This window comes from Peromyscus leucopus, chromosome 5 (genome assembly GCF_004664715.2).
Source record: "Peromyscus leucopus breed LL Stock chromosome 5, UCI_PerLeu_2.1, whole genome shotgun sequence".
NCBI lineage: Eukaryota > Metazoa > Chordata > Mammalia > Rodentia > Cricetidae > Peromyscus > Peromyscus leucopus.
The window spans coordinates 92,105,918-92,130,442 of NC_051067.1; the positions used below are offsets into that span (position 1 = coordinate 92,105,918).

The 24,525-nt window shown below is 41.6% G+C and overlaps 1 protein-coding gene across 1 annotated transcript in view; it reads right to left on the reverse strand.

The window, feature by feature from the left end:
* Positions 1-24,525, reverse strand: part of Ttc29 (tetratricopeptide repeat domain 29) — a 200,009-nt gene that overhangs the window by 59,577 nt on the left and 115,907 nt on the right. Inside the window, exons 9-11 of the mRNA XM_028892914.2 lie at positions 24,166-24,257; positions 10,982-11,105; positions 2,838-3,066 (exon numbers count right to left, since the gene is read on the reverse strand). Coding sequence (XP_028748747.1) covers positions 2,838-3,066; positions 10,982-11,105; positions 24,166-24,257 — 445 coding nt within the window. The remainder of the gene's footprint in view (positions 1-2,837; positions 3,067-10,981; positions 11,106-24,165; positions 24,258-24,525) is intronic.

The following is a 24,525-nucleotide window of genomic DNA, read 5'->3' on the forward strand; positions in this document are numbered from 1 at the left end:
TCCAAAGAACCTCCACCTATCAGACCTCCACTCTGCTTTCTGGTATCAGGCAGGCTGTTCTAACTGCCCAACTCTGGCTCCCACATTCACTCTCACTGTCACCGTTCCCAGCTGCCCTGAGAAGCACAGACTGGTCTGGAAGCAGGCTAGGATGCACGCAAGTGAGTTTCCGATCAGGACCCACATTGGGGTTACAATAACCTGGTTATTACACTGTCATCTGGCTTTCTAGCTACAGACCACTTCTTCTTGAGGCTTGCCTCAAACCAGTAAACTATAAAAGCTAAAAAACATAATTCAAGATACGGAATAAAATCTGTCTTATGTCTTCCAGAGCTTCCTGACATCAGGGCTAACTTAAGTCCTGGAGAGAGGGCCCCTCACCCCACAGGCAGAAGTCTCAGTTGTGGCATTTAAGGTACCATGGGAGAGATGAGAAAGCCCATGAACAGAATTGCCAAATGCTGGCACATGCTATTTGAGCGGCTGCCTGAAGGCTTCCATGTCCCTGTTCTAAGTGTGGTAGAAAAGGCCGCTGGGCTTGTGTGTGTCCTGCCCCACTTGGGCCATCAATTAAGCCTTGTCTGAAGTGCCACCAAGAGGGACATTTGTCAGCTGACTGCCCCCATGCACCTCATGGCATGGGGAAATCAAAGACCTCCAGCAGACCTCCTAGGCTTGGCCATGGGCTCCCAGGGAACCCAGGATGCATCATGGGGCGATCCGTTTCCAATTTTGGACACTGAGCCACTTACTCAGTCCTGAGGGAGTTTTGGGGTTTCACATCTCCTCATTTTCCTATTGTGAGGATAGGGGGCAGCCTTGCCTATCTCATCACACCCCATCACTTAATTGTATTTTCAGGGGCATCCCTCTTACACACACATTTTTCGTGGTGCCAACCTGCCCTGTGCTCCTAATGGGAAGAGATTTTTTAGCTAAGGTAGGAGCTTTCATTTCATTTGCCAACTCCCACCAGTTGCCTCACTCCAGACCTGTCAGAAGTGCCTCTTCTCCTCCTCATGCACAGTGACACAGACAGGGCCCTGCTCTCTCTCGTTTCAGAGGACATCACTCCACAAGCTCTTCCTTCCTGGTTCCCTCTCCTAATTAACTACTCAGCTAATTGTTACAGGACCACCATAGACCTGGAGTCCAAGGACAATCAAGTATACCCAGGTCGTAAGGAACAGTAACAGTCCAGAGGTATTTACACCCCCAGACTCAAAAGTATCTGGGCTCTGCAAAAAACAGACTTTAATATAACAATCTATTACTGTTAGCCCTCAGCAATTGATCACCTGTGTCTCCTGGATGCTAAACAGATGCCTTAAAATAATCTGTCTCAGATAAGGCTTATCTCAGGTAAAAATTAAGAGCATGTTCCAAATATCTGCCCCCACTAACACTAACACTACAGCAGGATACTAAAATATTACAACATCATAGTCACAAGCTCAAGATTTTAAATTTCCCATGGCTGCTTCTTAACATGTTTAAAAATTCTTCCGAGCTCCATAGAATCTACCTGGACAGGTCAGCGAGCTCCGGAGCCAGCTTGAATCTACCTGGATAGCACCTTGTCAGATAATTCCCAAAGCAGCAGATGACAATCCACTACCCCAGGACACCTGGCTACCTCAGAAGCCCCCCTTCTCTGTCCCCCAAGAGTTAACCATGTCCACTGAGTCAGCTGGAAGCAGTTTCAGGAGACACAGCGCCCCCATCTCCGTTCACCCACCTTTTTTTATAATAAGCAAAGAGTCTGGAATGTTGGAATTCCTGGCTATTTCTCCAGCTACATGACTGCACATGTGCAGTTCAGTAGCCAAGCAAGGGGCCTTACGTGTAATCTGTGCACCGCGTGATCATGTAATTTGCGCGCAGTATGATCATGCAATATATGTGCATGCGTGGCATAGCTCTGTAAGCCCATATACACATGTGCAGGGGAATGCATAAAAACCGGGTCACAGACTCCTCCCCTATCTTTTCTTCCCACCCCACCCCCATGCACGTCTTCCACAGGCCTGATAACATTCTCTTCTGTCCCTTCCTTCTAATAAAACTCTTATAGTGGGTTTTGTCGTACCTCGTGGCTTTTCTCACACAGTAACAGTGCCACTTAATAAATAACATTGTGCTGCCGCATTAAAGCCAACAGTAGGTAGCTCCAAGCTGTGGAATGAACTCTCAAGGATCTAACAATGAGCTAAAAAAGTTTGGTATTCAGGGTGGGCAAGATGGCTCAATGGGTAGAGGTGATTCCACCAAGCTTGATAACCTGAGCTTCATGCCTAGAGTCTAATGAAGTTAACATCCAACATTGACCCTTACACTAGCCTAGTTGTTTATAATAAAATAATTTAATTATTCATAAGAAAAGTAGAAACATTGTTATAAAATATTTTCAAGATTATAAAAATAACATTAGCTACTTATTATCAGTAAAGTACCTCATCCATCCCAGTGTCTCTACAGTTGCTCTCATCTGCATGCCGTGTGACTGGATAGTATTAAAAGGCGTAAGTTGATTTCACATGCCTTACTCCTTATTTGAATTATTCCTTACATAGTGTACATAGTGTGGTCTCCAAGATGACTGGGAAGTGCCAGCTCAAGGATGGTGAATTATTGGTAGGACAGATCACCCCTACTGGTGTATGCTTCCCATAAACAGTACTAGTATGATTGGCAGGAGAGTACACCCAACTTCCAATGTAGTAACAAATGAACGAAAACAAAATTACGAAGCAAGTTCAAGTCACCAACATGTGAACAAACCTTTCCAACAGAAATACCTTGGATAATACAAAATCTAAACGCCAAAGCCTTACCCAGAATCGGGTCGTATTTGATTTGAGTTCTACTCTCCTTCCAGGACAGCAGGCAGTTGAGGCTGTCCATGTCTGCAGATTCTATGTAGTTCTTCATCATCACCATCATCTGGTGGGCTCTCGCTATCCCGAAGTGAACTTTGGTTTCATCCATCAGCTCCGTTTTCATGAGCTCCACTGTGGTACGGAAAGCTTGCTGGAAGTACTCAGAAGCCTTGCTGTACTGCCCCTAGTGAGCAAGAGAGAATACTTTTTTATTTCTTACCTCACCCATTTCACATATTTGCTCATCTCACCTCGGCACACCCATTTTTGAAGAGAAAGAGCAGGCAAGCTGGCTTTTCATCCGAAGGCTGTCTTCTGTGAGCAGTGGTCACTTGACGGTCAGAATCTTGAAATTAATTTGGTTAGAAAGCTACAACTATGGCTGAAACACATGAAGCACACAGCAGCAGGGGGAAGCGGGGAAGCGAGCCGGCTGCCGCGATTTCAGCACCACGTTACTAATTATGGCCCTGTGTGTATCCAGTGAAATGTCTTCAGCTGTCTCTTGTCTTTATTTGTAGCACGTCAGTGGTGACAGCTGACACCTGCAGCTCTCTGCTGATGCGGGTCACTGCCTCTCTCTCCTGACGGACCTGCACTGCTTGGCTAACATCATGGGAGAATCGAGATTTAAAACATATGATTGTAATGTGGATAGAACAAAGAGAAGGTGAGGGGTTGAGGAGGACACATGACTCGAACCACTGGCCTCTATATGCATGTGTACCTACACAGCTGTGCCCGCTACATGTGAACACTCATACACACACAGAAAAAAATAGAGATATTTAAACATGGTTGAACACTCCTTTCAAAAGAAACTTTCACAGGAGAGATTTTTTTTTTTTGCAATAAAATTTTAATCCCTATTCCCATACTCTGTGAAAGAAATGGGCATTCAAACCCCATGGATACATCTTCGGGCCACACACCAGCACAGAGGGGGTGCAGCTTCAACCCCTAGCCCTCTGCAGTGGGGCAGGTTGATGAGGGGTCACACTGATGAGTAAGGAGACACCCTGACAGCGGGATGGTGATGAGCGGCTACTCTCACACACAACACATGTTAACACTGTGTGTCCTGTGTCCATAGGGCAGACTATAGACACTTCCTATTCAAACTATTCCTTTGACCAAATTTGCTGATTGATGTGAAGCTCCTTTATATTGTATACATAATAATTATTATTTGTTGCTGTAAGCAATTCATTCTTTTATCATAAAACAAAATTTCTAATGGGGAAGATGATTTGATTAAAACCATGTGAAAGGTGGTATCTATGTTCCAATTATATATGGCTGAGAACCATGAGAAATATGAAAGATGATGAAAATGCAGATTATCCTGATAGATACCAATGGGAAAGGACAAACTCCACGAAAAAGTACAATTTGGCCAAGGCTAGCCCTTTGGAAAAAACAGAAATTGAAGCCTCTAACTGCTCCTGTTATATTTCTGAGCCTAAGGCTGTCCATTGATTTAGGCTGAGAGTTTGAATCTGGCAAATCCAGGGCTATAAATAAATGGGCACACATTTAAACGTCAGCATTATTTAAAGACGTGTTAAAATGAACTCGTGCATTTATCTGCTTAGTCATGGGGCGGCCGCTGTGTGTGGGGCTGCATGGCACCAGTGGCACCCAGCAGCAAGGGCAGCAGGGGCAGGTGCCCACTTTAGAGCAGACAGTAATGCCTGGAGTGGGCCTGGGCCTTATTTAACCCAAGTGCTTTTTCTCCCTGGGGCAGGACTACCCTTAGGTAGCTGTCCTCCCTTCAAACTGACAACTGTCTGTCATGAACTACTACCAATGAAAATGTCTCTAAAACACTGTCAAGTAAACGCAATCAATATTCATTCTTTTCAGATGCTATCGTTTTTTAAGAAATGTACCTTCTGGGAGTGAGTTTTCCTTAGTGTCTAATGTGTTTCCACATTCTTCATTCTTACAAAAGCTTACTATGTAAATGTAATCTCCTCTAAAATTCTGTATAACTTTCTAAAGTTCATCTTTGTTTTCAAGTCATCTCTATTATAAGTTTCTAATGATTCTAGAAATCACTTCTGACAATCTTAAATAGGAGCTTGAGGTTGCGCAGCAAACTATACGTACATTATTCCATCCACGCGAAGGCAACCCCGACCAGTACTCTGCAATCCCTGGCAGTTCCAAGATAAGAGCTCAGTGACATCATAGACCTGAAACAGAGCTTGTAACAGAATTTTCATGCCTATTCTGTTTCTTACAGATCCAATAAGCAAAGTCAAAATAAATGAGTGTTTTCTAAAGGTAAGTCATTCTCTCTCTGTGTGTATGTGTCTCTGTGTGTGAGTGTGGGCTTGCACATGCATGGCACACTTGTGGAGGTCAGAGGACAACTTTCAAAAATCAATTTTCTTCTTCCACCTTGGGTTTGGGGGATCGAACCCAAGTCATCAGGCTTGTGCGGCAAGTGCTTTGACCCACTGAGACATCTCATTGGCCCTTTTCTGTTATTTTAACATAAGAATTACCATTCTTTTAACTGTGATTATTGTTTTATCTTATTGAGGAATGAGAAATCTCATAAAGGGCAGATACTTGATCTTCCCTAAAACATTCTCATTCGGACACTTTATAGTAATTATATATTTTCAATTAACATTCCATCAAAAGATCACATCTACAGAGTGGCATGGGAGGCCCATTCTCCCAGATTTTATATTAAAAGATTAACTAAGATAAAGACTATTTTTAAGATGCACTAATTTAAATAATAAAAACACTACCATAATCATAGAATATGCCAATTCCAGTGTTTTTCAAGATAACGATTTTGCCTTGTAACTTCTGTCTCACAATGTTATATTTTGAAACTTATTACTAACAATACCATTAAAATAAGTGGCCCGAGCAATACAGAGGCAGAAAGGATGAGATGTGGTAGCTGGTGGCGAGTTCTCCTGACTGCTGTCTATTGCTATGATTAAACACCATGACCAAAAACAACTTGGGGAGGAAAGCATTTATTTCTCCCTACAACTTGCAGTCTATCATGGAGGAAAGCCAGGATGGGAACTCCAGGCAGGAACTGAAGCAGAGGACAGGAAGGAACTCTATTTACAGGCCTGTTGCTCATGTCTCACTTAGCCTGCCCACAGACAGCTGGGATCCCCCATACCAATCACAGAGATGCTGGGGGCTGTCTTTCTGTGTGCTTTGAATATATGTTGTTCCCATTGGTTAATAAGTAAGCTGCTTTGGCCTATGGCAAGGCAGCTTAGAGGCAGGCAGGAAATCCAAGGAGAGAGACAGGAAAGAGAAAGGTGGAGGGTGGTGAGAGACGCCAGCATTGCCAGGAGAAGCAAGACGTGAAAGTACCAGTAAGTGATGGTCACGTGACATCTTATAGATTAATAGAAATGGGCACTCCATGCTTATCTTCCAGTCCAGCCATGTACAGTGGCCTAGGTCTAAAAAGCCAGCACATGGGAGATTAAGACAGGAGGCTTGCAAGTTCGAGGCTGGCCCGGGCTTCGCTGAGAATTTCCGGCCAGAAAAAGAAAGAAAAAAGAATGAAAGGAAGGCTAATTTTCTAAATTGTGTGTGTGTTGCACGCGTGTGTGTGCGCGTGTGTGTGTGTGTGCGCGCGCGCTCGCGTGCGCGCATGAGTGCAGGTGCCAGAGGCACTGGGTCTCCCCAGAGTTGGAGTTACAAGTGTTTGCTAGCTGCCTTATGGAACCTAACTCACGTCCTCTGGAGGAGCAGTATGTACTCAACCACTAAGCTATCTCTCCGCCCTTAGTACACCCCTTCGTACGTTCTTCTGAATATTGACAACACTCTGCTTACTCAAAGCTTGTGTCAATACTACAGTAAACATTTAATCATTTATCGTTTTAATGTTTGTGTGCAAATTTAAAATTTTTTTTTTTTTTGGTTTTTTTTTTCGAGACAGGGTTTCTCTGTGTAGCTTTGCGCCTTTCCTGGAACTCACTTGGTAGCCCAGGCTGGCCTCGAACTCACAAAGATCCACCTGGCTCTGCCTCCCGAGTGCTGGGATTAAAGGCGTGCGCCACCACCGCCCGGCTGCAAATTTTAAATTTTAAGAGACTTCAAATATAATAACTTATACTAACATTTTAAGTACTGTTTTCTGCTAGATGTCTTAAATATGCAGAAAATCGTGCAGTTGGGCTGGTGAGACGGCATCGCAGGTATAGATGCTTGCCACTAGTTTTGAGTTTTCTTGTTACTGACATCTGGAAGGTGAGGGAACTGAGCAGAGAACTAACTTGCCCAATGTCTTAACTAATTAGCAGCTGGGCACAGTTCAAACCAAGTGGACAAAACCCAGGCTAGTTACTCTCAGCCTTGCTCTAACCTCCTTCCAGGAAGCGGTCAATTCCCACCTGTGCAAATAACTCATGGAATTGTTCAGCTGGGTAGCTTGTATGGCAGCACTCAATATAATCGGGAACTGTCCTCAGCCACTCAAGAGCAAAGGTGGCAAGTTATTGTTGTCAACGTTTTCTTAGGAAGGGATTTTGCAGAACTTAGAGAAATAGCAACCACCCCCCAGTTCTAATTAATCTCTTTGTTATACCGACTGCCTTTCAGACTGCACTGAGAAGAATGACGGACAATTCGGTTAGCCTGGGCCACTGTCAGCAGACACTTCTAAATGACGACAGGGTGGAGAACGGTGATGCACAAAGACTAAATGTCGCTTTAACAGTTTGAGAAACAAATCAAGCTTTGTTTTGAAGTGTGGGTGGTTATAAAATCATGTACTCAATGTTATGTTATTTGTCATTAAGACTATTTACTACTGGACCCATCAAAGTATTGGAATCAACTTATATATCTGAACCATCTGTTTGTCTGCCTGTCTTTCACTGGTGATTTGAATGAGAATGCCCCAGCATTGGCTCTGGCATTTGAACACTTAGTTCACAACTGGTGGTGCTGTTTAGGAAGGCTTAGGAGGCATGGCCTTGCTGGAGGACGTACCTTACCATGGTACTGAGTGTTCAGACTTATACAGTTCTCAGTTTGCTCCCTGCTTCCTGCTTTTGGTTTGATGAATGAGTTCTCAACATTCTGATCTAGTCACCACACGTGCTTGCGGCCATGCCTCCCTACTATCGATGGCAATGGACTCATGGCCCTCTGGAACCATAACCCCTAATAAACTGTTCCTTCTGTGAGCTGCCTTGGTCATGGTGTGTTATCACAGCAATAGAAAAGTAACTAAATAGTGTCTATCTGTCTGTCTGTCTCTATGAATAAAACAAATACATATATAAAGATATATATGTATGTATATATATAAAAAGATGGAATGAATGTTCAGAATCCTCCAAATTTTATAATGAGGCTAAATTGGTAAAAATTAACTTTTAGTAGTTGACACAGTCTTTGTACGTTAAACTGTTCAAGAATCAAATGTCAGAGAATAAATCACACTAGTGACATTAAAAAACACTTGGCAAAACTTGAGAAAATGAAAGCCTGAAGTTCTAGTGTTTCTCTCTTTTTCTGTATCTTTCTGTCATGAGGGAAACGGTGGACACTTGGCATTCCTGTCACCTGGAACATCGGTGTTCGGAGTACTGTTTGGTAGGATGGGAAAGCCATAGCAGTGTGTGCTTGGTTGTGTTTCTGAAGAGCTGTCCTTTCAGAGGGTCAGTCTGTGTCTTTCAGTCCAGTGTGTCTGTCAATCCAGCTATTGTGGGGCGCAGTCCCCTCTTTGACTGCAAGCTTTTCTAGGGCAAGTCTTGGCATCCCTGCCCACCACCACTTTATCTGGAAAATAAACTCCCGCTGTGGGGATCAGCAGGGCAGAAGTGGTCCAGGAGGTGGGGGCAGCAGAGGAGGCACAGGAGAGGAGGGTCCTGGGGGTGGATGTGGGGGGCAGAAAGAGAGAAACAGTGGGAGATGGAGGGAGCAGAGCCAAGGTGAGGGCAAGGGTGGGGGCCTGGAGGGAGGAGGCAGGAAAGCAGGGGAGGGGTGAAGGGGGCAGAGTGGGAAACCAAGAGAACCGCAGACCTTAAGACTGTGAGCCTTCCCCAGGGTCTCCAAAAGCACTCTGGGCAAGGGAAGAAATGGCGTTATGGTCAGCACACTGACTAATTCTGGTGTCTTTGTGCTGTGCAAAACCCATTCTAAATTTCCTTTTAGAGTCACTCTTGGGATGGTGGATTCTTCTCCTGGGAAGGGCAAAGGAACCAGAGGAGCAGCAGGAAGCTGAGAGAAATGAGAGGTCATGACTAGCTTGCAGGATTTTCCCAGAACAGAAACAAAACAAAACATTACTTTCACTCATTTGTACTAATTTCAAACTCATTTTATTAAAAAAATATTGTAGTGGCTAAGAGTGTGGGTTGGACTGTTCCAACTGCTTTGAATCTAGGAGACTGGAAGTGAGTCAAACTCTTGGAGGGTCTGGAAGAGAGAACTGTTTGGTGGTAGAGCACAATCGTGGCAATACCAATCCTGTTTCCCTGCCAGACACAGCAATAGTTCAAGGTGCTGCCCTCACTAAGTCAGCTCCTTTTCTCCTCAGTATTTACTCTGTGCATGGTGCATGTTTGTGTTCATATGGATTGTGTACCTGCTCATGTGTGTATACATGCATGTGTATGTACAGATGTATGGAGGCCAGAGGTCAAGGACTAGTCTCTCCCTTGACCACTTTCTACATTGTATTTTTGAGACAGGATCTCTCTCACTGAGCCTGAGGCTCACTGATTTGGCTAGGATGGCCGCCCAAAGAGCTCCACTGGTCCTGCCCTACCATTACTGGGGTTATAGTCATCTGTGACACACTGTTTTTGAACACAGGTGCTAGGGATCTGAAATCAGGTCCCTTTGCTTGCAAAAAAGATACTTTAATGATGTGGTCATTTCCCCAGCCCGCCAGTATTTATTTATTTACCGTGTGTGTATGTGTGTGTATGTGTGTGTGTGTGTGTGTGTGTGTGTGTGTGTGTGTGTGTGTTTATGTACATTTATGTGTATCACCTGCACAGGCCAGAAGATGGCGTCAGATCCCCTGGAGCTGGGGTTACAGGAAGCTGTGAGCGTCCTGGTGAGTGTGCAGGGAAGCAAACCTCTTCTGCAAGAGGAGCAAGGACTCTTATTCATCAAGCCATCTCTCCAGCTGATTTTTAAAAATTTAGCATTGTAGATGGTGTGTAAAATATTGGGTTTCGTTATGACACTTTCACACATATACACCGCTGTGCCCTGTTCATGATTGCTTCCCTCCCTCCCGCCCTCTTTTCCCACCCTCTCAGGGTTCTTTCTTCTCAGCCGTCCTTCTGCTTTCTTGTTGCTTAATTTAATCCTTACAATAACCCCGTGAGACGAGAAAAACCAAAGCACCTAGCAGTGTAAATAACTTGTCCCAGGTCCCAGATCTTAAGAGTGAGGGAGCTGGGCTTGTCACCCAAGCAGTGGGTTTCCACAGTAGTGCTTTTAATCACTGAACACTCAGATTAACACAGAGTGCATGAACACAGTTGGAGAATATAATTACCCTAAAAAATGACGGATCGGATTCATGATCAAAACAGCAATTATAACCAGAGAAACAGGCTTCTTCCATACAATTTCTAAAGGAGACCCTGGGCAACTGAAGGTAATAAAATTGGTATTACAACAGATGCATTTACTAATCATGGATCTTGGGATGCTGTGAAAACCCACTCTAAATTCCCTTTGGAATCATTCTTAGGGTTTTTGTTTCTTCGCCTGGTGGGGCTTAATAAAGAGCATCCCAACTGGATTAAAAAGAAATAAGAATTTGGACCAAGAGAGGAATGTCAGAGTAAGCTGATAAGGGCCAACGGTTATCACAAAGTGCCTTTGAATGGAAATCTTTTCATTGTTGTTCACACTCAGTCACTTGGAATACTGAATGGCCGTGGTCACTGCTGGTGGGGCCTGTACACCACCAGACGAGTGGGAAACAGGTATTCCTAGTTCCGCACCTTTCTGTGCTCCATCCTGCGGCCTCAGCCCTTTTCCACATTGACTTGTGAGAGAGCGAGCATAAAATGAGAACAGACTTCCAACTTTGCAAGCCTTTCCACAAACAGGGGCACACGACTCACTCTTTCATTGTGGATGTCACCAAGCATCGTGGACGCTCGGATCACGTCGAGGCTCTGGAAGTTGTTCCTTGCGATTTTCACAACCTTTTCCAGGTATTTAATTGCCTCTGTCATCTCGCCTTGGCTGAAATGAAATGGGAAACCGTTAGTGTAAATCACAGCGATGTGAAAAGAAGGAACTTTGTGTCTGCCGTAAAAAGTGGGAGTGCTGGTCAGAAGGTTAGACTTACAACACACAGTGCATTTGCAGACACGGCTTATCTCTGTCAGAGAATACAGTGAGCTAAAACTCAAAACTTTTTATTTTTTTTTAATTCTATACACCATTTCTACCCCATCCTCCCCTTACTCCAACTTCTCTCATGTCCCCTCCACTCCCTCCCAAAATTCATAACCTCTTCCTCTTTCATATCACACACACACACACACACACACACACACACACACACACACACACACGGCCCGCTGAGTCCATTTAATGTTGCTCATATCTGTATTTTTTAGGGATGAGCACTTGGGATTGGGTAACCTATCTGGTGCTTGTTTCTGGAGAAGACTGAATCCCCCTTTCTCAGCCGATAATTGCTTGTAGCTCCTTATTTAGAGCTATGAGATTTCTATGAGGTTTCTCCCATCCACAGCAGCATGTCAACTGGGGCTGCCATTCTTCAGATCATTCTCAGGTGATTCTAGTTGGGACACCAAGGGTGAAGCTTCCCTGCCATGTATTGAGGACGCGACCTCACTGTACATGTTCTGGGTCTCTGGCTCTGGCAGCCTTTCCACCCCCTCTTCTGAGATGCTACCTGACCCTTCGGTGCAGATGTGTTGAAAGCTCAGACTTGTAAAGCCTCATGGATTGTTGGTGTGGATGGAAAATGGTCCCACTGCTTTAGAAAACAAATAGTCTTCAAAGTCTGTAACACAGAGTCAATGAGTGGTCCTGAGATTTGACTGCAAGATATTCAACCAATAGAAACAATCACATCTCCACACAAAAATCCATACATTATTGTCAGAGCAGCCTTATGAATAACAGCCAAAGAGTAGACACTATTGAAATGCTGATCAGTTCATAAGTGACTCAGAATGCAGTATGTCCATACAATGGAATATTACTTTGCCATAAAAATGAAGTACTGCTGTGCAGTGGTAGCACACATCTTTAATCTCAGCACTTGGGAGGCAGAGGCAGGAGGATCTCTGTGCATTTGAGGCCAGCCTGGTCTACAGAGCGAGTTCCAGGATAGATTCCAAAGCTACACAGAAAAACTCTATTTCAAAAAACAAAATAATAAATAAATAAATGAAGTGCTGATACCAGATAAAACATAGACAAAACTTGAAAATAGTAAGTGAAAAGTAGACAGGGAGATGATATATTGTGCATTCATTTTCTACTGTGTGATGAACAAAGACAGAAAGGACGCTAGGAACTGCTAGAGGCTGAGAGAGAGGATGAAGGATGATCAATGGTCCATACAGGATTTCTTCCAGGGATAATGGAAAGTTCCTGAAATCAGAAGGTAGTCACGGCCACACAATTCTGTGAGAGTATTAAAACCACTGACTTGCAGAATTTAAAAGGAGAATTTGTATATAATTTTATTTTAAAGTATATAAAAAGTGAAAATGCTGATGGGCAGTTCACTCCTTTAATCCCAGAACTTGGGAGGATCTGAGTTTGAGGTTAGCCTGGTCTATGCAATAAGTTATAGTCAATGTTACATAGTGAGTGAGTGAGTGAGTGAGTGAGTGAGTGAGTGAGTGAGTCAGTCAGTCAGTCAGTCAGTCAGCACCCCCCACCTCTCTCACACACACACAAACACACAAGTGAATACTGTTCTTTTAAGTGTCTCTCAACAGCAAAATTGCAGGTTTCACTAAAGTCACACATATACATTCTAGTAAAATGCTTAAGGAGACTTCACTTTCCAGAAGAGTACACGGCATGTACTGGTCACTTAGACACGTTTGAAGGAAGGTGTGGTTCAAAGGTGGATGGGGAAAGATGTGGTCCACATGAGCTGAGTGTCAAGGAAACTGAGGGAGCCTCAGCCACGTGGATGTTTGGAGTTCACAACTCATTTCAACATTAGGTACTTCATGAGAAGGAGCACAGCTCAGCTGGAAGGGCATGTGCCTGGTGAGCACAAGTCCTGGATTTCATCCTCAGCACAACATGAACCATTTCATCCTAGTACTTGGGAGGTAGAGATGCTGCTTTAGAAGTTCAAGGTCATCCTTGTGAGTTACAGGCCAACTTGAGATACATGAAACCATGTCTCAAACAAGCAGGCAAAAGGTGAAAATTAGGAGAGATCGATTACGGATTCTTAATGACTTTCAAAGATTATTTGGAGACATTTCCCATCTATGAACTATTGCTGGGGTAAAAAACAATGAAATGAGTAATTTGTTCAAAACCTTAGAAGGTGACAAAGACTTAATAGTCCAAGAGAATTATCACCTGAAGCTGAGAAAGAATTGGTCTTGGTAGAAAAGAAAGTACAGGAAGGACAGACACGATCCTGTTGATCCAAAGCTGGATTGCATTTTTTTTTTTTTTTTTACCCTTTAGGCATTCTCCTACAGGAATTTTAATGCAGAGGGAAGATATTATATTGGAATGGATATTTCTACCAAATAAACAGAGTAAAAAAATTTAAAAATTATATGGAAAAGATCTCTGACTTGATTTTAAAAGGAAAATTAAGACTTTGTCAATTACAGGAATAGACCCAGCAGAAATTGTCATACCTTTAACTAAGAAGGACAATAAAAATATGGTTTGAGGTCAGCCTGGGCTACCAAGTGAGTTCCAGGAAAGGCGCAAAGCTACACAAGAGAAACCCTGTCTCGAAAAACAAAAAAACAAAACAAAACAAAAATTATGGGCAGAAAGTGAACTTTGGCAAAGAGCTTGCAGTAATTTTGGGGGAGAGATTAACAGCAAATATCCAAAAAGTGATAGAATTGAACTTACAAAGAGAGCTGATTGGATTTTGCCTTGCATTGTACAGGAAATACCCATATCTGGAGCTTGTACATTTTATACCGATGCAAACAAATAAGGAAAGGCAGGTTACAAATCAAAAAATTTAAGTAAAGTGGCTCAAAGTCCTTATATTTCTGTTCAACAATTGGAATTATATGCTATTCTGTTGGTATTAATGGATTTTTCAGAACCTCTCAACATAGTTACTGACTCTCAGTATGCTGAAAGAGTGGTATTACATATTGAGACTGCAGAATTTATCCCTCATGAGTCAGAATTAACTCCACTATTTATTCAGTTACAAGATATAATCAGGAATTGGCATTATCCCTTATATATAACTCATATCAGATCCCATACGGGTCTTCCAGGCCCTCTAGCACAAGGTAATGATAAGATTGATACATTATTGATAGGAAATATGCTAGAGGCCTCAAAATTTCATAAGAAACATCATGTCAATAGTAAAGGTTTAAAAAAGGATTTTTCCATAACCTGGCAACAAGCCAAGAAAATTGTAAGGTAATGTCCTACTTGTTCCTTTTACAATCAGAATCCATTACAAGCAGGATGTAACCCAAAGGGTACTCAGAGGAATGAAATCTGGCAGATGGACGTGTTTCACTTTGCAGAATTTGGAAAATTGAAATATGTACACCACACCATTGATACTTATTCAGTATTTCAATGGGCAACTGCTTTGAGTTCTGAAAAAGCTGATTCTGCAATCACTCGTTTGCTAGAAGTTATGGCCATCATGGGTATACCTGCACAAATCAAAACTGACAATGCTCCATCATATGTCTCTGTTAAAATGAAACAGTTTTTTGCTTATTACAATATAAAGCATATTACAGGTATACCACATAGTCCTACAGGCCAAGTAGTTATAGAAAGATCAAACAGAACTCTAAAGGATATGTTAAATAAACAGAAATGGGTAACAAAAACCCCCAGAAATAGATTGCATAATGCTCCATTAACTTTGAATTTCCTCAATGCTAATGAGAAAGGAACAACAGCTGCAGAGAGACATTGGATATTAGAAAAAACTACAGAATTAAATCAGTCTATATACTTTAAGGATGTGCTGACCTCAGAATGGAAACCAGGATATGTGTTACTGTTGGGGACAAGGTTTTGCTTTTGTTTCTACAGGAGAAGATAAGCTGTGGATACCATCAAAATTGGTAATTTCGATTTGAACAAGAGAGACCTCTTAATTAGAAGAAGTGATAATTCATCAACCAGTGTGACTATCCAATTTAATCTAACTTATACCATTAACACATGGCATTTCATTTAATCAGATATAACTTGCCAAAAGGGAACTTCCCCAAAGTTAGTCTTGGGGAAAGGTTTTTGTTTTTGTCTTTTAGAGAGAATGAAGGCTAAGGAATCTGAAGAACACTGGACAAACAAGACATCTGAAGAAAAAGGACAAGTCATCTAGAAAAAATGTCCCAAGATAAGGAGTAAATTGGCCTATTGGTATATCATCTATACAATTTTGTAAGTCTTGCTAAATGTTTGTTTCTGCTCTTCTCTAAAGACTCTTAACACAAATGGTCTTCTTGTCGTCCCAGTTCAATTAAAAATTAAAGCTGGCTTTGGAGTTGGAGAATGATTCTCTCCTTCTCTAAACTCAAGCATGTTGTTAGGAAAGGAAAATGCAAACTCCCTATATCATACCAGAAGAAAGAGCCATCTTCTGATGTGAGACAGAATAAAATTAAAAAAAATTAAGGGAGTATTCTATTACTACTAATCTCAATTCTTTGATTCTTTAAACTTTTCTTGAAGTATGAATTTTATATCAAAATTTATAAGATTAATATATTTTTTAAACTTTTGTTATGATATTAATGGTCATATAGAGTACTAACTAATTCTAGAAAAAAAGGCTCCATTTAGCTGCCTATACATGTTTTTGTGTTTGAGTCTCTATCAGTTTTCTGCAGGAAATCACGACCAGGCCTAACATCGAATCTGAAGTCTCCAGAAAGATGATGGGGCTCCACAACAATGATTCCAAATGGACAATAATACCACTAAGCTGACAAACATCATCTACAGATCAGCTTTGGACTACAAACTGCTCAGAACAATTTCAAATTGGCTAGCTGAGATGATCCAGTTTCACAGACTACTTGAACAAGGACTTGAGATAAGCCCTGAACTTTGGCATTATGCAGAGACTGAACAACAAATAATATAGCTACCTTTCCTAGAACTTGACAATTAACCCAAAATTTTTCTTTTCAGAATAAAGATGCCTTCACCCACAACCAGCAGGAAGCAATTTTAAGAATACAATACCCACATTCCCAAAGAGGTGGTGAGGGCGGGTGGTTTTTGGTCTTTCAATGATTTTTGGGTTTGGGATAATTTTCATTGTTTAGGAGGGTTGGTTACAAGTTGTTGTTGTTAATGGTTAGGAAAAGGGCTAAACAATGGAGATTAGATTTAAGGTTCTTGCAAAAACAAGATATATAGAATGATAGATTATTGAATCTACTCTGAAAAGTAAAGATAAGATATAGGTATGATATAGATAAAAAGAGAGATTATTCAATCTACTTTTAAAAGACAATTACTAGTTTTAAATACTTTACATTGGATTGGATTTTTGTATATTGTATACAAATTATATATATATTGAGATTGTTAGAAAATGTTATATGTATATTTCTAATCTTGTTCAAGATATTGTACTTATACAGTTCATTTAATAATGTAATGCAATTTGCTAATCCATAAATGTTATTATTACCAACTGTTAGGATATAAAGAAATGAAAGTTAGTAGTTAGATATTACAATCCAACTTGTAGTTATATTAGGTATGTTTTTGAGGTTGAGCAGATATATTTTAGATAGACAGGTCATCTTAAAACCTTTCAGAGATCTACAGATTATGGCATTTAAAATGTTTTAATAACTTAGCATCTTCTTTTTTATGACTGTGAGACATGTCAGCTCCTGGCAGCACCAATCTACTTCAGAGAAAATATGGGCATTGAAGAAATTGCATATGGAGTTAACTTTCATTGTGGCAAAAGTTAGCCACTGGACAACAAAGTATCCTAGAATCGACTGCTGACAAACAGGACAAAATGGACAGACAGGACACAAAACAAAGGACTACAGATTCTTGCCAAGACAAGTGTGGTTGTGGCTTTAGCAACAGGCATCCTCTGAGGGCAGGACAATATGGCACCATCCCTGAAGTGGCCTTTGCAATCTGGAAAAGGTACAGTGCCTCTTTCTTCAAAGGCAGCTGAACAGGCAGTGGACCAATGGCTTCTGGTGTGCAGTAGAAAAGTAGCTGAAACAGTTATTCTTGAAAGAGTAACTAGGTTGACGGAGTCTAACCTCTCAATGGCAGACTTGTATTTAATGAAAGGGATGAAGCCACCCACAAGCTGAGAAGAATGGGCTGTGGAGAAGAGTGGGATGCTGAGATGAAGCCACCCACAAGCCAAGAGGAATGGGAAGCTGAATTCCAAAAACACCAACAATTTCCAGAACTTAAAATCCTGAATCATGACAGGACACTAAGTGTCATATTCTCATTTTGTTCTTCTTTTGTTCTCTTGGAAAAACAATTTTGATGATATTAAAGTTATAGACCTAGAGAAAAAACTCCCATTTCTTCATTTTTAACATGACTCTAAAGAGCTCTGAGGTGGAAGCTGTGTAAGTGAGCAGCTGGGTACCCAGCAGGGATTCAACAATGACCGCCGTGAAGTGACAGAGACTGTGTGCCATGAGAGACAAGCGCAGTGTAGCTAAGCATCCACTGGGAAAATCCCCACGATGTGATAAACTGAATGTGAGATTTTAGTGAATGCTCTGCCTACAGACTCACAAAGCCCCGGCTATCAGAGCCTATCAAATCTGTTCTTTCTTCTTTCTTTTTGGTAAACCCATACTCTACAGAGCAGAAATAAAATGGAATTTCATGTTCCCCAAAGTTGTGATTACTGCCTTTCATAATTCCATATGTATCATTTTTCATGCCAAAATCATGGCTTCTCTTCCAGAGTGAGGTATAGATCAATTCTCTAGAAAAGTTATGCTGCCCATGGAACATATATTAAAATATAAAGAGAGGGCTGCTAACTGTTTTAACTTAAATATTTGTTTGTATGTATAATTTTCAGGGAAGATCAGTTGGTATTAGATAATCAATTGGTATGCTTTTCTCTGGGGAAGACTTTCTCCAGCTTTTAGCAGTTCTTAGTTATGTGTATCTCTTTATCTGGGATTGCTAACACAAACTGTGCAGGTTGTATTTGTGTATTTAGGAATATATATCTATACATACATGTGCACACACATATATGTAACAACAATTAAAAGAGAGGCTATGAATGTAAAAGTGCAGGAGGCTGAATGGTACCTGGGAAAATGAGTATTAAATATTGATAAAATAAATAAAGCATATAAGCCAATAAATAAAATACTAATAAATAAAACCAAAATAGAGAGTACAATAATATTTTTAGGGCTAAGAATATTTTATCAAACTGTTGTTAACATTTCAAGCTTTTTTCTGTACTTTAACGTCCCAGGAAAAGAATGAGACATCTTTACATACCACTTTAAAGCCAGAGGGAAAATTCATTCTTGGTATTTAGCTAAATAGACTCACCAAAGCTTGTTTATGTTTAATGTTCTTTAACAAGTGGGTATGTTTTGGATAGAAGTACAGTATACATTAGGTTTGGCCTGCTGGGTTAAATCATATCACACTCAAGCAGCAGTACAAAAAGAAGTTTGGTAGAAAAAAACAAAATGGTATAAATACAGTGGTTATGGGGTGTTTTGATCTTCTCTCCAGCCCCCCGAGATGCAACAGATTTCCCAAGCACCAAGAATTATCCTGGACTTGCTCTAAAGCAATGCTGGGGAAAATCTTCTCGTCGTGAGTTAGACGCTGCTCTCCCACCCTCAGTTTGTACTGTCTACCCAGCAACTAGAATATAAACAACAGCGTGGAAAGAAAACCTCCAAATGTGGACACTAACAACAGATTTAGAAGCTAGTTTGTCCTTGGGAGAGGGGGAAAAACAATTTCTTCCTAGAGAAAGGCTACAGATTATTTATGTAAGTTCAAAGACAAGGTTAAATGTTAGACAAACATTAATTCCAGTTTCCCTACACGCAGTGCACAGGTGCGCCTTCAACAGCAGATTGTATGGTATAATCATTGAATTCATTCAACCGGACCTTAGAGAGTTAAAAACATATATTCTGAGGACCAGGACTCCTCGGTCCAAACAATGAGAATGAAACGGGGCAGAATATTTGTGTATCAAGGTGATTCCAGTTTCCAACTGGGAAAACAGGACTGTTAACGTCCCCGTCCCCTGACAACTGTCCAATTATGTAGATCACACTTGGCCTAGTGTTTGCTGAAGAAGTAATCAATAAAGGATGTGGTTGACTGAGCATAGATTTTGGTTGAACCAATGCATGAAAACTTAATCATTTACTCAGAGAGAAGAAATCAAATAGAGCAGAGATGGAGCAGCCACCGAGGGGTTTGCTGATTGTACCGCCAAGTTTGTGGGCCACAGATGAGAGTAATAAGGCAAATGGGATCAGTGGCGGGAGAAAACGTAAAAGGCGATTCTTAATTCCATGAATTAATAGAAACGCTTCTGTTGGTCTTTTTTTTTTTGGTCATTTTTAGCAAATTTCACATGGAAGCCTGAATGCTCCATTTTAGAGAATATATGAAAATTACTAGGGCATGTCATTTCTCTCAAGCAAGAAGAAATTAATCTTCAGCTATAACGGAAAGGTAATTTTCACACTGGAAACTTTGTTGGGATTGATTTGAAGATCTCCACTGTGGAAAGTTTTCCAGGGAATCATTTCACTCAAGTGTGTGAGGAAATTGACAATGGGCACGGAGTAAACCCAGAAGTGGGCTTGCTGTGACCAGTGCATCGTGAACACAGCTGGGTGGGGTTCTTGTTTTTTAGGTCCTTTTAAGTAGTTTTCCTGATTATGTAGAGCTGTGGCATTTCAACAAGTGAATTTGTAAATGAGAATACACAAACATACATATTCCATAAGGAAAATTGCATGCACTTGAACCATCTCTCTCCGAAATCATCATCTAATAGTAATATTTACTTGGTAATTTCTCAGCTCACTTTTTCTTTATGAATCACAAATGACATTTATGGTAGTGTCATAAGACCCTTTCAGACTCAGTTCTTCTCTTCAGTACTACTTCAAGTAGGGAGGAAATGCTTACCCTCTCTCGCTCCTCTTAAGCCCTTATGCAGTGTATATTGTTCACACTGATAGAAAAAAATGTCCACTACTGAAGCCTCCCTGAATAAGTCACGCCAGGTCTGGCTTGAGCAGCATCAAAGGGTAACTCTGTATCCCCAAACCTGAGAGAATGTGTGTTTCCCAGGGAAGGCTTAGTATAAATTCTTGTAACCAATTCTTTTAGAGCTTCTGGCTTATACTCCTTCCAGGTACTCTCAGCTGATGGCCTTAGACATGCACTTATCCTAGACATGGCTAACCTCTTCCATTTCCTTTAAAGAGATAAAATATGGTTATAGAGATAGGGCTGCATTAGGGAACCTGGTGCATCACTCAGGTTAGGAAGAAGAGATTTAGGAGGAATGCTAAGTTTCCTCCTAACACAACTTGATTTATTTCTCAGACACCACTGCCATAATTTTTCCTATTTTGCCTGTTACCTTTTGTGTGATACCTGCTAGTCCAGAAGAACAGTTGAGGACTGTGAGTGGGGTTGACATGTATGTACTTGTGTGTGTTTGCACATGGGTGGGTGTGCTTGTTAAAGTTAATATTAACTCCTCAAAGCAACATTTTCTTAAAAATGACCACAAAACCTGTAAAGGTTTGGACAGTTTAATAGACTTGATTTTAATCAAAGCTTTCCAAATAGCCAGTGCTGTTGTGGTCCAGAATGTTTTGTTTTGAACACTGAAGAAATGTCCATAGATTACATCCTTGACCAAGGCCATGCTCCCCTGAATGCTCCTATGAGCCAATGCTGCAAAATGGCAGCTCCACACTGGGAAGGTCACGACCTGGCTTATTTTCTCCTATGGCTTCAGAGGAAGCATCCCTGTACCCTCCTGCATCCTATACAACATTACAAAATTAAGGACGCACAAATCAATGAGAGCTTTACCATACTTTAGTGAAAGGCAATTCCTATAAATGTAATTAGTTTTATTGGCATAAAAGTAAAATGTGGATCTGTTTCTCTCTGTGTGTGTGTCTGTCTCTGTCTCTGTCTGTCTCTCTGTCTCTGTCTCTGTCTGTCTCTGTCTCTGTCTCTGTCTCTGTCTCTGTCTCTCTCTCTCTCTCTCTCTCTCTCTCTCTCTCTCTCGTGTGTGTGTGTGTGTTGTGTGTGTGTGTGTGTGTGTGTGCGCGTGCGCGCGTGCGCACAGCACCAGAAGATAATATTAGGAGTCTTTCTTGATTACTCTCCACACAATTTTTTTGCCTTTGAGACAGCGTTCATCTGTGTAGCCCTGGCTATCCTGAAACTTGCTCTGCAGCACAGGCTGGCCTTGAACTCACAGAGGTCTGCCTGGCTCTGCCTCCCGGGTACTGGGATTAAAGGCGTGTGTCACCACCACTGCCAGCATCAACACACTATTTTCTTTTCTTTTTTTCTTTTCTTTCTTTCTTTCTTTCTTTTCTTTTTTTTTTTTGAGACAGGGTCTCTCTTTTTTTTTTTTTTTTTTTTTTTTTTTTTTTGGTTTTTCGAGACAGGGTTTCTCTGTGTAGCTTTGCGCCTTTCCTGGAACTCACTTGGTAGCCCAGGCTGGCCTCGAACTCACAAAGATCCGCCTGCCTCTGCCTCCCGAGTGCTGGGATTAAAGGCGTGCACCACCACTGCCCGGCCTGAGACAGGGTCTCTTACAGAACCTGGAGCTCATCAATTAGACTAGCTTTCCAGCAAGCCCCAGGGATGCGCCTGTCCTGGCCTCTCCTGCACTGGGATTACAGCATAAACAACCATGCTGCCCTTTACGGGATCCTGGAGATCTGAGCATAGGTCTGTATGATTTCACAACAAGCCCTTTCCTGATTGGGCACTTTCACGGCTCTGTTTGCAGTGTTGCCGAGAATATAAGAAACGGATTTTCCCCATTCCTAAGAAAAACTTGCTACCTCCTGGCCTGGCATGCACAGCTATGGCTTTCCCTACCTCAGACACATTGGGTCATCTGTGTCAGAATTCACCAAATTATCATTCATCTTTGCCCTTAGTGTTGACGGGACAGATCAAGAATTCCCATTCTGAGGTACATACTGAAATATCTCAGATGAAACATGCAGTGAACCTTTGCAGATAATTTCAAGCCAACCTCAAGTGTCCAGAAGTTTCAAAAATAAATACGAGAGCCATCAGTAACCAAAGGCCGCCATGACATCATCTTGTGACAGGGCAAATGCTCAGAAAAGGTTGTAAGGGAAACCATTCCCTCGAGAGTTTTCTCTCTCTAGCCATGTGGAATGTTATGAAAATTTCCTTTTATAAGAATTACTTTACGAGCATGTGAAGGGACACATTAATATTACTGTGTGAACTTAGATCAGGCTTATCACTACAAAGTGAGATGAGGAATTCAACTATTTTCTAGGGGATGGAGAGATGGCCCAACAATTAGAGCACTTGAATACTATTCCAGAGGACCATGGGTTCAATTCCCAGTACCCACATGATGGCTGACAACCACCTCTAATTCTAGTGCCAGAGCATCTGATCTCCTCCTATTCTGACTCCTGTGGACACCAGGCATCATCATGCACAGACATGCACATATATAAAACATGCATGCATATAAAATAAAAGAAAAAACAAATAACAAAACAAAACCAACAACAAAACCCCCACAAAAGCCCAACTGTTTTCTACTGATTTGCACCAATGATGATATCAGAGGCAGGTGATTTAGTGAAATGAACTGGCCAAAGACATGCACAGGGTCCGTACGACCAGACAGATATTAAGTTGAATACTAGCCAATCTCATCTTAGCTGCTGTTTGGAGAGCAGAGCTTTCAAGAGGCAGCTGGTGGGTCTGCTGGGGACTGCTCACCATGCATATTGGGAGGGTCCACTTCCAGGTTGCTCGCTTTCCTTACGTGTGGCTGGCCCTGGCTCTCTCCAGTAAACATCCACATTCTCAACAGTACACCTTCTCCTAAGATATTTGTCTAACAACGACCAGGTTTTAACTGATATTTTATAGGCCACCTTCCATTTCATTTGTATTAGCATTTTAAGAAGTGATTCTTATATTAGTAGTGATATTTATGTAATGATTCTACTTTTAGTTCATGTAGCAAATAAATGTTAAATGCCTTTCAACAACACCGCCACCTTTTCAGACTGCCCTGTATATATCCAATATGTTTACAATGGAAGACAAATATGAAGAAGTTACAGTGTAACAAATTTTACACTTGCCACTATTATTATTATTATTAACAAGCTATATTTGGCTCTAAGCTAACATACTGGAAAAAACAAGACTGTGCGTTTGATGGATTTTGGTGTTGTGAGTGGCTGCCACACAGTCACGCTCTATAGCGAATGGTGAACCAGATCGCACTGGCTGCAATACAGGAAGTGAGGGGCAACCAGCAAGTTTCCACCAAAGGCCGAATCAGAAGCTGCTCTAGAGATTTTCATTAACTTTTCTGTTTCAAATGAGATGTTGGGAGTGTTGGTTTGCACCCAGCTGTTAATCCAGGTTTGCTTAATGAAAGGAGTGTGGTGGAAGTTCAAATGGAAACTCTTGCTGAGGAACTTAGCAGAGGCTAGGCGAGTCACAACATCGAGACTCACTGCCTGGTACAGGTTCTCTGCAGCCCTGACCTATGAGATGTGACCTGATTTTTTTCCTGCTTGGGTTCATTCAAGGTCATCACTCAGAAAACGAAAGGGAGCTAACCCAATGGAGGAACAGACGAAGACGACTTTGGATGCATCTTTTAAAAATACCACACTGGTTTGAAGTAACTTACCATCAAAGGGTCACTTAAGAAGGGCACTGCTTAAAATTTCAGCAGGCAGTAATGGAAAGCGACAGACCTCAAACAATTTAAGTCCTTCACAGCTGGGTGACTCCACAGAGACAGCAGGCCAAGGCTGTGCTAACTTACCTCTGCAGGACCTTGGCGATCACCTCGTAGGCTCTCCCCAGGCTAAGGTCATCATCCATGTTGGTGGCGATCTCACAGTACCTGTGAAGCACCTATGGGGGGAGGAACATGCTGAGTGGGTAGTCTGTCCACATTTATGGATGGCGCATTTCATGATAGAGAAGATGAAAATGCATCCTTTTTAAACGTCTAAGTTTTTGTTTATTAAAGGTCCACTCTGGTTTGGTTTATTTTTGTCTGTGCTATGACTGTTTCACAGCTATCTCTTTGAGCCATGACAGTGAAGTCTTAGTTTTGAAAAATTTTTTTTCCCTCACACCATCCCAATTCTCCAAACCTTTCCGTTTATATAATGTAGGT